Source organism: Gobius niger (genome assembly GCF_951799975.1).
Source record: "Gobius niger genome assembly, contig: SCAFFOLD_113, whole genome shotgun sequence".
NCBI lineage: Eukaryota > Metazoa > Chordata > Actinopteri > Gobiiformes > Gobiidae > Gobius > Gobius niger.
In genome coordinates this window covers 45,929-64,097 of record NW_027639291.1, presented here as the reverse complement: position 1 = coordinate 64,097, position 18,169 = coordinate 45,929, and the positions used below count along the sequence as shown (strand labels likewise).

Sequence of the window (18,169 nt, the reverse complement as noted above, 5' to 3'; positions counted from 1 at the left end):
CTCATCGAGGCCCAGGCCTTTATTTACTCGAGCACATCGAGGCCCAGGCCTTTATTTACTCGAGCACATCGAGGCCCAGGTCTTTATTTACTCGAGCACATCGAGGCAGGTCTTTATTTACTCGAGTGCATCGAGGCCCAGGTCTTTATTTACTCGAGCTCATCGAGGCCCAGGTCTTTATTTACTCGAGCACATCGAGGCCCAGGTCTTTATTTACTCGAGCACATCGAGGCCCAGGTCTTTATTTACTCGAGCACATCGAGGCCCAGGCCTTTATTTACTCGAGTGCATCGAGGCCCAGGTCTTTATTTACTCGAGTGCATCGAGGCCCAGGTCTTTATTTACTCGAGCTCATCGAGGCAGGTCTTTATTTACTCGAGCTCATCGAGAACCAGGCCTTTATTTACTCGAGCTCATCGAGAACCAGGTCTTTATTTACTCGAGCACATCGAGGCCCAGGCCTTTATTTACTCGAGCACATCGAGGCAGGCCTTTATTTACTCGAGCTCATCGAGAACCAGGTCTTTATTTACTCGAGCACATCGAGGCCCAGGCCTTTATTTACTCGAGCTCATCGAGGCCCAGGTCTTTATTTACTCGAGCACATCGAGAACCAGGCCTTTATTTACTCGAGCTCATCGAGGCCCAGGTCTTTACTGGAACCAGGCCACAATAGAGACAGGCCTTTGTTTTATTTCTGTTTGAGCAAAACGGACTAAAACATTAGCTTCATTTATTCATTCATTAACATTTCAAACCCTCTCCCAGCGGCTGGAACATTGACGCCTTTTATTTTGTCGGGACAACAGGAAGTGTTTCGCTGCTGTTAGCGGAGCTTTGGAGTTGGATTATTTGTTGTTATTATACGGCTCTTCACGATGCAGCAAAAGCTCCATTGACCTGAATGGGCCTCAAAATAACTCCTCCCATCAGCGCGAGCGTCTCGTCTTCTCTCGGGTCAGTCTCATGATCGATCACAAACACAAACGCTCCGTCTAAACTCAACTTTTACACGAGATAACAACAAATAATCCAGAAACAGAAACCTGCAGTGACACTGATGTCAAAGCTCCGCTAACAGCAACGAAACACTTCCTGTTGTCCCGACAAAATAAAAGCCGTCAATGTTCCAGCCGCTGGGAGAGGGTTTGAAATGTTCATTAATAAAAGAAACTAATATTTTAGGTGCAAATGGACACAAGTCTCGTTTTTCTTCATTTTCCTGGCCGTCCTGTCTCTAACTGTGGCCTGGTTCCAATAAAGGCCTGGTCCCAGATGCCCTGGAGTAAATAAAGGCCCCGGCCTGTATTAGAGCATTTACGGTAATATATATTAGAGCATTTACGGTAATATATATATTAGAGCATTTACGGTAAATATATATTAGAGCATTTACGGTAATATATATTAGACCATTTACGGTAATATATATTAGAGCATTTACGGTAATATATATTAGAGCATTTACGGTAATATATTTGGTTGAACCTTGTCGTTCTCGTCCACAGAAACCCTCGGCCTCGTTCTTTTCGTGAGTTTGAAGCAGAAACGTAAAAACTCTAAGTGCTACGTCCAGAGGAAAGCGTAACCCGAGGTGGTCACAGGTCAGAGGTCGCTGACTTTCTCGCTCAGCGTCTCCAGCTCCTCGTCCGCCTCGGCGTATCCGTCCACGCTGCCGCGCCGGTCGCCGTGGGGACCGTTGAGCTGGGCGTGGTGAAGCCAGCGCAGGTCGTCGCTCTCGTGGGTGATGTAGCGCTCGTTCATGCGCATCTCCAGACCACGCAGGTCCAGCCACATCTGGTAGTCCTGGACACAGAGGTCAGAGGTCAGGGAGAGGTCAGGGGTCAGAGGTCAGGGAGACAGAGGTCAGAGGAGACAGAGGTCAGAGGAGAGAGAGGTCAGGGAGACAGAGGAGAGAGAGGTCAGAGGAGAGAGAGGTCAGAGGAGAGAGAGGTCAGAGAGACAGAGGTCAGAGAGACAGAGGTCAGAGAGACAGAGGTCAGAGGTCAGGGAGACAGGCTGTCTCCGAATGTCCGCACTATTCCCTATATAGTGACTATATAGTGGTCACATGTTGTAGGCGTGTCCGAATGTCCAGAGAGAAAAAAGTCGTCCACTCGAAATTTCCCACAATGCATCTCAAAAAGTAGTGAGCATCGATGGTCACTAAACGGGTCAATATAGACCACAATGCACTGGGAGAGTGGGAGAAGAGCCTGACAGAGACAGGTCTGTGAACTAAACATGACTGAAGTAAATCAGCTGTTTCAGTCGTGTGTTTGTGTTTCTCAGGAATAAACGACCTAAATATAAACGGCTACGGTGAAAAGATGCTAACGTTAGCTGCTAACCTTTAGCTGGAGCTGTTAAATGACCGATAGCTTCATGCTAACGTTAGCTGCTAACCTTTAGCTGGAGCTGTTAAATGACCGATAGTTTCCTCTGGAATAATCCGAGCCATTCATGTAAAATCCATGTTAAATATAAAGTATCTGACTCGAATTAATCCATAAATATTCCACTGTCTCTGAGTTTGTTTTTTATCACAGAAATACTTTATTCCCGGAGTTTATTGAACTTTTATCAGATGTCGTGGCTCAGTCTGCTGGTGTTCAGACACCGGGCTCTGACCTCACGCTGGAGAGACTTTTTTTTTCTTCCTTTTTTTGTGATGATAGTTTTAATTTTTATTTAAATGTCAAATAAAACGCCTGTAAAAGTAACAAAACAGTCGTTCTGTTTCATAAAATAAACGTTGAACAGAATCAGTGACTATATAGTGACTATATAGTGCGGGCCTATGTAGTGAATGAGGGGTTAGGGACGAGGGTGGACATTCGGTCAGAGACACAGAGGTCAGAGGTCAGTGAGCGCGCTCTACATGGTCAAATGGAGCCAGGCCCGACATGTAAGTACGTGAGGTGCAGCATGTTTGTTTATGACACTTGGAATTGAGGGAAAAAAAGGAAAAATATGAGGAAGAAATTGGGAAATAAATGTGGAAACTGTGATTTGAGCGACGAAGCCTAAATGCAGATGTTTGCAGCAGATGTTTGCAGATCACTGATGTGTCTGTAAAAATACTGCTTCATCACGAGACATGGTCAGCCTATGACAGTCCCTCCAGCGTGTCCTGGGCCTCCTCCCAACAGGACATGCCTGGAACACATGCCCGAGGCTCCTCAGCTGCTCCTCTCGACCTGAAGGAGCAGCGACTCTGCTCCGAGCTCCTCCTGAGTATCTGAGCTCCTCCCCCGACCTCTGAGGGAGCGCCCAGACCTTCTCTGTCGATCTCACGCTCCATCCACCCCACCTCCGGCCGTGGTTCTCTGTGGGGAAGAGGTGCCCCCCCTCTCCAGGTCGGTGGAGGAGCTCAAGTGTCTCAGGGTCGTGTTCTCAGTGAGGGACGGGTGGAGCGTGAGATCCATGGGTGGAGGAGGTGAACAGGAAGTCGACTAAATTTAAGACGAATTTGGTCGACTTTACATTTATAATATTCATTATAATCATATTTAATCCAGGTCCTCGACTTCATGGAGCTTCTGCCACATTTATTTATTTTATTAACCTATATCTAACCAGGACAGTCCCACTGAGGTGAAGGCGAGACACGGCAGGTGAAAGTATTGATCGAAGTGGAGATTTGTATCTGTTTTCCTCCCTTTACATCTTAGTTTTCATGTCAGATATAAAAATGATGATGTTTATTTGATGATGTTTTGTCTGCGAGGCGGGGGCGACCCGGAAGTAGAAAGGCCGTCTTTCCCGCGGGTTTTCATTCATAAATATTGACAGATTTGACATCCACGTGTCCTGCTAAGGGGCCCCGTGATGACGCTTTAAACCAAATATGGTGTTTTTCCTCCTACGAGACGCCGGAGCGGAAAAGTGGAAGAACGGGCCGAGCATGAGCACTCGCTACAAAACTTCAGGGCTGGTTTTCTCTGAATGAGAGAAGCCGCACTCGGGCAGAGCCTGAGCCCTTATAGAAGCTCCCACAGACTCCACACTTTACAGTCTGAGACACAACAATGTTTTGAAGGTTTTTTCAGAGGGATTTTTTAATATCTAATTCCTAGCCTGATTTATTCAACTTTGAAACAAACAAAAAAACAGGCGGAATTTGAGTTTTTACAGATTTTTTCACTGATGATTAGTTTATTAAAAAACTAAACAAAATATCCAAAATCCCCTCTGAAAAAATATTAGTCACTAATATGTCAATTAAATTAAACCATAACATTTAATCTGGATCAATTCATTATTTTGATTTCGTTGCCCAAAATATAGGCAATTTTGGCCATTTTTATGTGAAAACATAAAATGACAGAAAAAATGCAACACATTTTTTTCTCATATTTATATCTGTGATGTTCAGCATGAGTTTCAAATTGAAATCTCTACATTTATTTTTTCCCTGTTCACCTGCAGTGTCTCGCCTTAAGAATCTCTTTTTCAGGGGAGTCCTGGCCCCAGAGGGGAATCTATTGTACACGTTTTTAGTGGTGGGGAAATCAGAGTACCCGGAGGAAACCTACGAAGACACGGGGAGAACATGCAAATTTCCACACATTCCAGGTGGGAATCGAACCCGGGACCTTCTAGCTGTGAGGCGCTCAATAGAAGTTTGGATGATTTTAGTCTCTCCTTTTCATTTTTATTTAGTCTTATTTTAGTCTTAGTTTTAGTCTCATGAACAACTTTTAATCTAGTTTTAGTCTTTTGACTAAAATGTAATTTGATTTTAGTCAAGATTTAGTCGACTAAAACTAAGACTAATTTAGTGGACTTTGCATTGATAATATTCATTATAATCATGTTTAATGTTGTTCCTCTGCTTCATGTTTCTGCTCCACATGAACAAAGCTCAGAGCTGATCCTTTAAAGGGGCTGGAAGCAAGTTGGCCATTTTATACTCTCTACTGCCACCTCAGGCCATATGTGTAACTGCACCTTCTATATTAAGCTCGTGCATGACGGCAATTCGGGCCGAAGTGACACATTTTTGAGTGACGTACAGGATTTTAGAGGCAGTTGTGGTGAACAGGTCTGAGCTCATTCTACACATTAGGACATGGCTGGAACATGTAGGGCGAGGAAAATACTTAATTTTAACATTTTTAAACTCTTTATAGTCCCTTTAACAGAGACTTTACATGATCTGAGGCTCTTTCAGACGCTCAATACAAGTTTGGATGATTTTAGTCTCTCCTTTTCATTTTTATTTAGTCTGATTTTAGTTTAGACTAAAACATCTGGACATTTTAGTCACAGTTTTAGTCCAATTTTAGTCATAAAAATAACACTTTGACTAAAATTAAGACTAAATATTTGAGTTGCTGAGGAGCCTCCTGTTCAGCTGGAGGAAGCGTCTGAGGAGGGGGAGGTCTGGGCTCCTCTGCTCAGCCTCATGGGAAGGGTCGGTTTGGGGGGAGTACCTGGAGCCAGGGGTGGCTGAGGGTCTTGTCCACGCTGTACCTCTTCCTCATCTTCACCTGCAGCAGGTTGGAGATCAGGTCGATGGCTGAGGCGGAACAAACAAACAGTCAAAAACAAAACCTTAAAATCTGTTCTTCAGCGTCTTTAACCAGCGCAGCCCTGGCCGTTTCCAAACACAGACAAAAGTCCAGGTCCCGCTCCTTTGGGGACGAGTGATGAAGTCCTCACCCCGCCTCCCCCCGCAGAGGAGCGCCCCCTGCTGTGAGGGGGCAGCGGAGGTTAATGAGCAAAGCTAACATGAGTGTAGCATTAGCGCGGGGTCAGCGCGTCCGGGCTTTAAAGGGAGGCCCGGGTTTCTCCACATGAGCGCGCCGCGACAGGAAGCGTCTGGGGGAGAGGGAGGGGAGGGGGGAGAGGGGAGGGAGAGGGGAGAGGGGAGGAGGGGACGAGGGAGAGGAGAGGGAAGGGGAGAGGGAGGAGAGGAGAGGGGAGGGAGGGGAGAGGAGGGAGAGAGGGGAGGGGAGAGGAGAGGGAGGGGAGAGGGGAGGGGAGGGAGAGAGAGAGGAGAGGGGAGGGGAGAGGAGGGGAGGAGGGGAGGGAGGAGAGGGGAGGGGAGAGGAGGGGAGGAGGGGAGGGAGGAGAGGGAGAAAGGAGGGGAGAGAGGAGGGGAGGGGAGAGGGAGGAAGGAGAGGGGGGAGAGGGGAGAGGGAGGGGAGGGGAGAGAGGGAGGGGAGAGGAGGGGAGGGAGGGGGGGGAGGGAGGAAAGAGGGAGGGGGGCGTCATTCCTGCTCACTGTGTCTTAAAGCAGTACTAAGTAACTCTTCCCCCTTGAGGCCATAAGTGCAACTGCAGGTGTCGTAGCAAGTTACGATTTTTTAACCTAAATTGTCTTGGAAAGTAAATACTATGCTGACAGGAAAGGTGAAGGGAGAGAGGGTTACTGTGCATCCAATTATACGGAAAACGGAAATATTTTTTTTCACTCAAACTTGACTGTAAATACTGTTTAAAGTGACGTTAGCCCGCAGTTAGCTTTGCCCGTTAGCATGTTAGCTTCTTCTTCGTGATTTCATTAGTGTGTATTGGTGGCTCCGCACCGGTGGCAGTCAAGTTGCAAACATGGTTTTCTGTCCAGAGACACCAGGGGGAGATGAAAGACCCTCTAATCATCCCATTAACACTTGTATGACCCCCACAGGGACTACGGGGAGGGTTTATTAAGGTAAACACGTTACTTAGTGCGGCTTTAAGTCCAGGCGCTGCAGGTGAATAGGGAATAATAAATAACATGCAGATATCAAAATGAAACGTTTCCTGCTGATCACTGACATGAACATGAGGAGAAAATGAATTGCAAGTTTTTGATTGAATGAAATCTGTAAAAATCCTTGTGAAAAAGCTTGAGTTGAGTGGGAGCCTGTGGAGCTGAGGTCGTGGAGGGACATTTTTCTTTATCGAGGGCCGAACCTGCAGCACTTTCAACAAATGCCCTCGTTCTACGTAACACATGACCTAACGGGGGGTTCTGTTTGGAAAATGGGAAGTAATTGACAGTATTTGTGTCACAATATTTCTCAGACTCATCTTGAGGGCCAGAGGTTCGGTGCTGGAGGGCCTCATTTGGCCCCCGGGCCGGACGTTGCCTGTTCCCCTGCTGTAAAGTGTGGAACAGGGGAATGAAAACCTCAGGGAGCACCACCACGTTGGAGAACATTTTCCAAACGGTTCCATCATTTTTTAAATAACTGTCTCCGTCAAAGGAAATGACCATATTTGGATTACAGCGTCATCTCGGGCCCTGCCTTTCCTGCTACACGTGGATACCAAACATGTCAGTATTTTGTGAATGAATAAGCGTGGGAAAGACCAGGGAGCGACACAATTCCACATTCCAAAATTTTCCAAAGTTTTTAAAAATTGTTCCATAATTTTTCCATTTTTTTTTATTTTTCCCCAAATTTTCCAAAACGTTTTCATTTTTTTTTCATTCAAAAAATTAGAAAATACAAATGGTTCCATAATTTCCTCAACAACAAAAAAAACTTCAAAACTTCAAAACTTTTTTACATTCTTTAAACGCTCTTTTTTCCAAACTGTTCCATAGTAATAAAAATAATAATAATAAACATAATAATAATAATAATATTTTTTATTTTTATTTTTATTTTTATTTTTTACATGTTCCTGTCTCCCACAAAGAAAATGACCATATTTGGATTACAGGCTTATCGAGGTACAGAGCCTTTCCTGCTACACGTGGATACCAAACACGTCAGTATTTGTGAGTGAATAAGTGTGGGAAAGACCAGGGAGAGACACAATTCCAAAATTTTCCAAAGTTTTAAAAAAAAAATTCCAAACTTTTTAAAAAGCTTTTCCAAATTGTTCCATAATTTTAACTTTTTTTTTTTTTTTTTTCCCAAATTTTCCAAAACTCTTTCTATTTTTTTGTCATTAAAAAAAACATATATACAAATGGTTCCATAATTTTCCCCAATTTTTTTCAAAAAATGAAAAAAAAAAATCATATAATAATAATAATAATAATAATAATAATAATAATAATAATAATAATAATAATAATAATAGTGATAATAATAATAATAGTGATAATAATAAAAATAAAAAAAACGTTAATCTTTTTTCATTTTTTTTTTACATTTTCCTGTCTCCCACAAAGGAAATGCCCATATTTGGATTACAGGCTTATCGAGGTACAGAGCCTTTCCTGCTACACGTGGATACCAAACAGGTCAGTATTTGTGAATGAATAAGTGTGGGAAAGACCAGGGAGAGACAAAATTCCAAAATTTTCCAAAAACTTTTCCAAATTGTTCCATAATTTTTCCATTTTTTTTATTTTTTCCCAAATTTTCCAAAACTTTTTCATTTTTTTTTTCCATTAAAACATTTTAAAAATACAAATGGTTCCATAATTTCCCCCCAAAAAATTCAATAAATGTAAAAAAAAAAATTCAAAACTTTTTAAAACTTTTTTACATTTTTTTAAAACACTTTTTCAAAACTGTTCCATAATAATAATAATAATAAAAAAAATAATAGTGATAATAATAAAAAAAAAACGTTTTTACATGTTCCTGTCGCCCACAAAGGAAATGACCATATATGGATTACAGCATCATCTAGACACAGAGCGTTTCCTGCTACACGTGGATACCAAACAGTATTTGTGAATGAATGAGCGTGGGACGTGTTGGAGTCACTTCCTGGATAAATCTGAGAGAATAAACCTCTTAAAGAGAGAGTTTGTTGGGTGTGGCTGTGGGACGGGGGGGGGGGCGGGGGTGGACTGGGGGTGAGTACCTTCCTGGGAGACCTTCTTCCAGGGGTGCGGCGGGTACATGAAGGCGGCGTTCTGGATCTGATCGTTGATGTCCTCGTCTTCGTTAAAGGGGAACGTCCCGCTCAGGCTGAAACCACAGGAGTAAAGTGGGAGGAGTCAGCGCGGGGCGGGGGCGGGGCTTGTGTCCGTCTGCGGCCGTGGGGCAGAAATACCTGACGTAGACGATGACGCCGACGCTCCACATGTCCAGCGAGCGGTTGTAGCCCTTGTTCCGCAGGACCTCGGGCGCCAGATAAGCCGGAGTTCCCACGACCGAGCGCCTGAACGACTTCTCCCCGATGATACGGGCGAATCCGAAGTCACACAGTTTCACCTGAAAACACACGCGGAAAACACACAGATTACTCAGAAATACGTGAATGTGCCAAGGCAACACTTCAGGCATGTTTTAAATGAGGGAGTGACAGAATAACATGATGGAAAGCTTGAAAAGTCAATTTTGCATAATACCCCCCCTTTAATGATGTGAGTGAGGTGAGTGAGTGAGTGACAGTGAGGATTTTAGGAGTAACTCTCGAGTACCAGAGTTTACTCAAGACTCATTCATTCTTCATAAGACGCAAGAACTTTTACGCCGAGAGCTGCAAGAACAGAATGAAGTCATTTCTTGCCTTGTAAAATCGACTTTTTGGAGCTTTTAACCATGTTGTTTAGCTATTTCCTGATCAAAAACACCGCGTAGGGCGTAGGGACGCGACCCTCTCGTCCACCGGGGTGAACTCCAACACGTGGCGGCTGAGCTGGGGGGATATGAGCAAACCCACCCCAGCCCGCCGCCTCTCCCCGCGGGCAACTCCAGAAAAATGGAGAGTCCAGCCTCTCTCCAGGAGTTGGGATCCGGAACCCAAGCTGTGCGTGGAGGTGAGCCCGACTATATCTAGTCGGTATCTCTCAACCTCCCGCACAAGCTCAGGCTCCTCCCCCCCAGCGAGGTGTCGTTCCATGTCCCGAACGCCAGAAGCTGTGCACGTGGACCAGGTCGTCGAGGCACCTGCCTCTGACTGCCACCCAGTCCTCTCTGCACCCGACCCCTACGGATCCCTCTGCGGGTGGTGGGTCCACAGGAGGGCGGGCCCACGTCGTCCCTTCGGGCTGCGCCATGCCGGGCGACGTCTCGGTCCTTGTATATTGTACATCCATGAGGGTCTTCTGAACTGCTCTTCGTCTGACCCGTCACCTCGGACCTGTTTGCCATGGGAGACCCTACCAGGGGCATAAAGCCCCAGACAACAAAGCTCCTCGGATCATTCGGGCTCAAACAACCCCACCACGTTAAGGTAGCAGTTCACGGGGTTGTTCCCTTTCACAATAAAACATAAAACAGTCACTTCCTGTGCTTCGCTTTCACAATAAATCATAAAACAGATCAAATCATCTGCTTTGCACCTGTTCTCCACAACATGTCAGTCATTTTGTTCAAACTGAAGAATTCGAGCTCAAAGTTTGAAAAAGCAATGATTTTGTTCAGACACAAATCTAAGAATGAAAGATAAATTCTAAACTTCATGCGCTGCTTGTTGAGCTGTACCTGAGGGAAAGGGTCTGAGGAGGCCAGCAGCACGTTCTCCGGCTTCAGGTCACAGTGAACGATGTTTTTGAAGTGGAGATGCCTCAGGGCCACGAGGATCTGCAGCAGGAGAAGGAGGTCAGACGTTTCCTGAACACCCCGGGCCTCTCACGCTCACGTCTCACCTGCGTGACCATGAACTTGGTGTTGCGTTCAGGGAGCCGCCCTTTCTCGCTGGACAGAATCATCTCCAACATGTCGCCGTGAAGCTTCTCCATCACCACGAACACCCGCTCCGGAGTCTCGAACATGCAGTCCAGGTTGACCACGCCCGGGTGGTGCAGACTCTGCCCAGGAGGAGCAGAAACACGTCCAGAGGCAGGTGTTCCATGTCATCACGAGGGACTCAGTTTGACTAAAGTCTGTTTGTGTCTCACCTGTAAAATGGCCACCTCGTTTCGAAGCTGCGACTCCTGTTTGGTCGGGAACCGCATTTTGTCGATGATCTTGATGGCCACGTCTCGACCCGACTTCCTGTGTTTACCTTTCATAATAAAACATAAAACAGTCACTTCAGGTGTTTACCTTCCACAATAAAATACAGAAATTTCACTTCCTGTGCTTCCCTTTCACAACAAAACATCAAAACAATCACTTCTTGTGCTTCCCTTTCACAATAAAACATAAAGCAGTCACTTCTTGTGCTTCCCTTTCACAACCAAACATAAAAACAGTCACTTCTTGCAATTAACTTTCACAATAAAGCTTAAAACAGTAACTTCTTGTGCTTCCCTTTCATAATAAAACATAAAACAGTCACTTCCTGTGCTTCCCTTTCACAATAAAACATAAAGCAGTCACTTCCTGTGCTTCCCTTTCATAATAAAACATAAAACAGTCACTTCCTGTGCTTCCCTTTCACAATAAAACATAAAGCAGTCACTTCCGGTGCTTCCCTTTCACAATAAAACATAAAAACAGTCACTTCTTGTGCTTCCCCTTCATAATAGAACATAAAACAGTCACTTCCTGTGCTTCCCTTTCATAATAAAACATAAAACAGTCACTTCCTGTGCTTAACTTTCACAGAAAAAAAACATGAAATAGTCGCTTCTTGTGCTTAGCTTTCACAATAATACATAAAAACAGTCACTTCCTGTGCTTCCCTTTCACAACAAAACATAAAACAGTCACTTCTTGTGTTTCCCTTTCACAATAAAACATAAAACAGTCACTTCTTGCACTTAGCTTTCACAATAAAACATAAAACAGTCACTTCCTGTGCTTCCCTTTCACAATAAAACATAAAACAGTAACTTCCTGTGCTTCCCTTTCACAACAAAACATAAAACAGTAACTTCCTGTGCTTCCCTTTCACAACAAAACATAAAACAGTCACTTCTTGTGCTTCCCTTTCACAATAAAACATAAAACAGTCACTTCTTGCACTTAGCTTTCACAACAAAACATAAAACAGTTACTTCTTGTGCTTCCCTTTCACAATAAAACATAAAACAGTAACTTCCTGTGCTTCCCTTTCACAACAAAACATAAAACAGTAACTTCCTGTGCTTCCCTTTCACAACAAAACATAAAACAGTCACTTCCTGTGCTTCCCTTTCACAATAAAACATAAAGCAGTCACTTCCTGTGCTTCCCTTTCATAATAAAACATAAAGCAGTCACTTCCGGTGCTTCCCTTTCACAATAAAACATAAAAACAGTCACTTCTTGTGCTTCCCCTTCATAATAGAACATAAAACAGTCACTTCCTGTGCTTCCCTTTCATAATAAAACATAAAACAGTCACTTCCTGTGCTTAACTTTCACAGAAAAAAAACATGAAATAGTCGCTTCTTGTGCTTAGCTTTCACAATAATACATAAAAACAGTCACTTCCTGTGCTTCCCTTTCACAACAAAACATAAAACAGTCACTTCTTGTGTTTCCCTTTCACAATAAAACATAAAACAGTCACTTCTTGCACTTAGCTTTCACAATAAAACATAAAACAGTCACTTCCTGTGCTTCCCTTTCACAATAAAACATAAAACAGTAACTTCCTGTGCTTCCCTTTCACAACAAAACATAAAACAGTAACTTCCTGTGCTTCCCTTTCACAACAAAACATAAAACAGTCACTTCTTGTGCTTCCCTTTCACAATAAAACATAAAACAGTCACTTCTTGCACTTAGCTTTCACAACAAAACATAAAACAGTCACTTCTTGTGCTTCCCTTTCACAATAAAACATAAAACAGTCACTTCTTGCACTTAGCTTTCACAACAAAACATAAAACAGTCACTTCTTGTGCTTCCCTTTCACAATAAAACATAAAACAGTCACTTCTTGTGCTTCCCTTTCACAATAAAACATAAAACAGTCACTTCTTGTGCTTAGCTTTCACAATAAAACATAAAACAGTCACTTCCTGTGCTTCCCTTTCACAATAAAACATAAAACAGTCACTTCCTGTGCTTCCCTTTCACAATAAAACATAAAACAGTCACTTCCTGTGCTTCCCTTTCACACAATAAAACATAAAACAGTCACTTCTTGTGCGTCGCTTTCACAATAAAACATAAAACAGTCACTTCTTGTGCTTCCCTTTCACAATAAAACATAAAACAGTCACTTCTTGCACTTAACTTTCACAACAAAACATAAAACAGTCACTTCTTGTGCTTCCCTTTCACAATAAAACATAAAACAGTCACTTCTTGTGCTTCCCTTTCACAATAAAACATAAAACAGTCACTTCATGCACTTAGCTTTCACAATAAAACATAAAACAGTCACTTCATGCACTTAACTTTCACAACAAAACATAAAACAGTCACTTCTTGTGCTTCCCTTTCACAATAAAACATAAAACAGTCACTTCTTGTGCTTCCCTTTCACAATAAAACATAAAACAGTCACTTCTTGTGCTTCCCTTTCACAATAAAACATAAAACAGTCACTTCATGCACTTAACTTTCACAACAAAACATAAAACAGTCACTTCTTGTGCTTCCCTTTCACAATAAAACATAAAACAGTCACTTCTTGTGCTTCCCTTTCACAATAAAACATAAAACAGTCACTTCATGCACTTAGCTTTCACAATAAAACATAAAACAGTCACTTCTTGTGCGTCGCTTTCACAATAAAACATAAAACAGTCACTTCTTGTGCTTCCCTTTCACAATAAAACATAAAACAGTCACTTCCTGTGCTTCCCTTTCACAACAAAGCATCGTCTCACCTCCGTACACGATGCCGAACTGCCCGGAGCCCAGGACCTCGTCAGGAAATATCTGGTAAACCGAGTTTATGTCCTGGAAACGAAAAACATCAGCGTGAGTTCACATTGAAACGTTTGATGAAATAATGATGAAGGATGTCATGAGGAGTTTCTTACCACGTTCTCTTGGATCTGACAGTTGGACACGGAGATGCTGACGGACACGTCCTCTGTGGAGAAAGGAGAAGGTCAGGAGGTCAGGAGGTCAGAAGGTCAGAAGGTCAGGAGGTCAGGAGGTGCAGAGGACGAGGCTCTGTACGATTAATGACCCGCGAAAGGATTTAATGCGGCCTCTCAGTAAGTCTCTCATTCCTGTGCGAAGTTATGGATTATTAAGAAATAACCAGAATGCTCACTCCAGCCACTAGGGGGCAGCTTAAGTTTAAAAAAGGAACGATTCCACAGGTGTCCAGCAGAGGGCCCTGACATAACAAGAGATCAGGATATAAACAACTCACTATACATTTCTTTCAGTCATGTGACTTTTGAATACCAAAGTAGAATTATGCAGTACTACTTCTACTACTACTACTTCTACTACTACTACTACTATACTACTACTACTACTACTACTACTACTACTACTACTACTACTACTACTACTACTACTATGTAAAAATATTTCTGCTAAGGATATAATGAAAGACAATGAAAGAAAACAGTAAAAACACGGCCCCATTTATTTGAAGAAACCAACTGTTGAAGACGTTAGCATGCTACTGGTTAGCCTTTAGCTTCAACGCGATAAGCCTCTCCAAGAAAAAGCCCTGAACCACAGTCCAAACATGTAGCCTTGGATACAACACGTGACAGAGGTCAGAGGTCAGAGCTGTTACTGTAGTATTTCCTCAGTCTTTAGATGTGAGACACACATGTGTTTATCGTGTTGAAGCCATTGGCAGTTGGTTGCTAACCTGTAGCATGCTAACGTCTTGAGCAGCATAACCTCTTAACCGAGAGGATCTTTTTCCTTACATCAGATTTTTTTTCCATCATTTTTTTGTTGGGTGTTCAACTCATTTTTGTAACTTTTTTGTAATGTTTTAATCACATTTTTGTAATTTTTTGTAATTTTTTTAGTAATTTTTTTTGTAATTGTTTTTGTATTTTTTTTGTAATTTTTTGCCACATTTTTGTCATTTTTTGTCACATTTTTTTTTGTCACATTTTATTTTTATTTATCACATTTTTGTCAACATTTTTTGTCACATTTTTGTCATTTTTTCATCAATTTTTTGTCAATTTTTTGTATTTTTTTTGTCACATTTTTGTCATTTTTTTGTAAAAATTTATCACATTTTTGTATTTTTTTTGTCATATTTTTTTTGTCATTTTTTCGTCAATTTTTTGTCAATTTCTTGTGACATTTTTGCCACTTTTTCATCAATTTTTCGTCACTTTTTTGTCACATTTCCATCATTGTTTTCGTCTCAGTTTTGTTGCTATTTTCACAGCTTTTTTCCAGAAGCTTTTGGATTGGGGTAAAGCCAAACTGGAGAAACTGTGCTCGGTTCAGGTGGGAGTTAAGGGGTTAAACACTGACTCAGACTCTGTTGACATGACAAACTGTAAAAATCCCAGAGAAAGGTTTTCTGTTCCCTCTTTGATGTGTTCATTTAGTCTTCAGAGTGAAACAGATCTGTAGTAAATCCTGCTGTCGTTCATCCCGAGTAGAGATAATATTGTTTGTGTGAATGTATCAGTGTCTCTCCAGTTCAAACCTCGGGTCTGGACTCATTCATGGATCCCCCTCCTGATTACCCATCATGCCCCTGGAGTGCCTGCAGGACTCACTGTGGCCTGGGTGGTGGGCGATGCCCGTAGACACCGCCGGCATCAGTGCGTGTTGAATGGCCATCTCCCACATCCGCGCCACGTCCGCCCCGACGCCGCTGACCTGCAACACAAACCTTCATTTATTCTTTCTCAGAATGTTCGGCTTCATTAGAGCCACATCTGACCAGACGTCTCTTTCACCACTGAAGAAGATCTACAGGGACTTTGCCTCATTCGTTTAACTCACAGAAAATGCCTTAAGATCATTTTGAAACTCCAAGACCAAGTGTTTCCTTAACTTTGTGATAGGAGTGAAACAGCGCCCCCAATTTGACGCTGGTGGCCAAACAGTGTACTGCATCCATATTTACCACTGAGAATGAATGGGAGAGTTGGTATTAATCATCTGCGGTGTGAAAGTAGGTCACTCTGGCGGGGGCACCCCTGGTTTAAACCATAGATATAATAATTAGAGATAATAGATTATTACCTATTCAGCTCCATTCATAGAAAAGGTCCCGAGTCCTGTGTGAACCTTAATGGCCGCTCTGTCTCCTCCTGTTCCTTAAAAAGGCGGGAAGCCCTGTGCTCGTGGGGCGGAGCCTCCACAGAGCTCCAGAGCTTGATTGACAGGCTCTGGAGCCAGTCAATGTACTGAAAATGCTTCCAATTTGCGGGCTAATAAACAATAAAAATATGTCACCTCCCCCAGCGTGGTCACATGGGTCACATGGTTCACATGGGTAATTGCGACTTTTAGAAAAAGAAAAACTCTTTGGAGCCAGTCTCAGCAGAATCAAAGCTTCCAAGTGTCTTTTGGAGTCGGTCCTGGCCACCAGGGGGCGATATTACAGCAATGTCAGCTCCCGCCATGAGGACCACACAGAAGCGCTCCTCAGCCATTGGTTTAAACCCTTCAGCACCAAAACAGGTGTTAACCAGATCCACTTGAAGTAAAAAAACATTTGAATAATTTTGTTTTTTTTCTAGAACTGAAAGGTATTGCGATTGTTTCCGATACGATATTTTGTCCCAGCCCTATAGTGTTACTAATGGATGAAAGGTTTTCTGGTTTACAGGGACACAAAAAGAAAATGTAGTATTTCTGATGAAAATCTCCTTTGTTTTTAAAGTGAGGGTCTGTACAGTGTTGAAGTCCGAGCAGAATGAGCTCCAGATCCTAGAGTTTAAACTAATTTGAAAATAAACTTCCTCAATCCCAGATCCAGTCCCTGATGAGTCCCAGTCTGCCTCCAGAACTCTGGAGGTTCTTAGCTTTCAAATGTTCATGTGCAGCTTTGAGCAAACCAAGCTCAGCTCATTAATTAAGTTGCTCCATTAACTCGTCCTCACACTTTAGCTTCACGCGGGAGAAGGTTTTTCAGCCGTTCATCGATTCATCCTGAAAATAATCTTCAATAATCCTTAACCTCTTAACTCCCGCCTGAACCGAGGGGATCTTTTTCCCCACGTCATCTGATTTTTTTACCATCATTTTTTTGTTGGGTTTTCAACTCATTTTTGTCACATTTTTGTAAGTTTTTTCGTCAATTTTTTATCACATTTTTGTCATTTGTTCATCAATTTTTTATCCAATTTTTTTCATTTTTTGTCAAATTTTTATCACATTTTTGTCACATTTTTATAATTTTTTTGTCACATTTTGTCACATTTTTGTCATTTTTTTGTCACTTTTTTGTCACATTTTTGTCATTTTTTTGTCACATTTTTGTCATTTTTTCATCAATTTTTTGTCAATTTCTTGTGACATTTTTGTGACATTTTTGCCACTTTTTCATACATTTTTCGTCACTTTTTTGTCAATGTTTTCTCACTTTTTTGTCACATTTCCATCATTGTTTTCGTCTCACTTTTGTCTCTATTTTCACAGCTTTTTTCCAGAAGCTTTTGGATTGGGGTAAAGCCAAACTGGAGAAAATGTGCTCGGTTCAGGTGGGAGTTAAGGGGTTGGGAATAATAATAATAATAGATTTTACCAGTAAGCTGCTGCCGCTCATGTTGGTGTCGCATCTCGCCACGTTTTCTCCGACGTAGTAAATGAAAGTGGCGGTGGTGATCTCGAAACAGTGCGGGTTGGCGCCGTCGGCGAGCAGCGAGAAGTTCTGAGCCGGCTCCAGAGTCAAGATCTCCGACAGAGGGATCTCCTGCAAAAGGAGCGGGAAAACCATTCAAAAACATGAAAACACAGCTTCTGCAGACTCCACCACAGCAGAAGAACTACTACCACGATGTAAAAATATTTCTACTGAGGATATAATGAAAGACAGCTGAGTGACTGTGGCATTTTATATAATCGTTATCATTGTTGAAGAAGAAAACAGTAAAAACACGGCCTCATTTATTTGAAGAAACCAGCTGTTCAAGACGGTAGCATGCTACTGGTTAGCCTTTAGCTTCAACGCGATAAAGCCTCTCCAAGGAAAAGCCCTGAACCACCAAACATGTAGCCTTGGATACAACACGTGACAGAGGTCAGAGGTCAGAGCTGTTACTGTAGTATTTCCTCAGTGTCATATATGTGAGACGCACATGTGTTTATCGTGTTGAAGCCATTGGCAGTTGGTTGCTAACTTTTTCCATAATTTTTTTGTTGGGTATTCAAATCATTATTGTAACTTTTTAGTCATTTTTTAGTCATTTTTTATCACATTTTTGTCATTTTTTTGCCTTTTTTTTGTCACATTTTTAATTTTTTTTGGTCAAATTTTTGCCACATTTTTGTCATTTTTTCCTCCATTTTTTATCCAATTTTTGTCACATTTTTGTCACATTTTG

General features: G+C 42.3%; 1 protein-coding gene across 1 annotated transcript in view; it reads right to left on the bottom strand.

Annotated features, from left to right (window-relative positions):
* Positions 1 to 1,605: 1,605 nt before the first annotated feature.
* The window catches only part of prkd1 (protein kinase D1), a gene marked incomplete at its 3' end in the record, with an annotated part of 46,803 nt that continues 30,239 nt past the window's right edge, over positions 1,606 to 18,169 (bottom strand). The window contains exons 10-20 of the mRNA XM_079583083.1: positions 17,371 to 17,538; positions 15,392 to 15,494; positions 13,715 to 13,767; positions 13,559 to 13,631; positions 10,748 to 10,854; positions 10,496 to 10,657; positions 10,332 to 10,430; positions 8,956 to 9,116; positions 8,764 to 8,870; positions 5,439 to 5,524; positions 1,606 to 1,806 (exon numbers count right to left, since the gene is read on the bottom strand). Coding sequence (XP_079439209.1) covers positions 1,606 to 1,806; positions 5,439 to 5,524; positions 8,764 to 8,870; positions 8,956 to 9,116; positions 10,332 to 10,430; positions 10,496 to 10,657; positions 10,748 to 10,854; positions 13,559 to 13,631; positions 13,715 to 13,767; positions 15,392 to 15,494; positions 17,371 to 17,538 — 1,320 coding nt within the window. The remainder of the gene's footprint in view (positions 1,807 to 5,438; positions 5,525 to 8,763; positions 8,871 to 8,955; positions 9,117 to 10,331; positions 10,431 to 10,495; positions 10,658 to 10,747; positions 10,855 to 13,558; positions 13,632 to 13,714; positions 13,768 to 15,391; positions 15,495 to 17,370; positions 17,539 to 18,169) is intronic.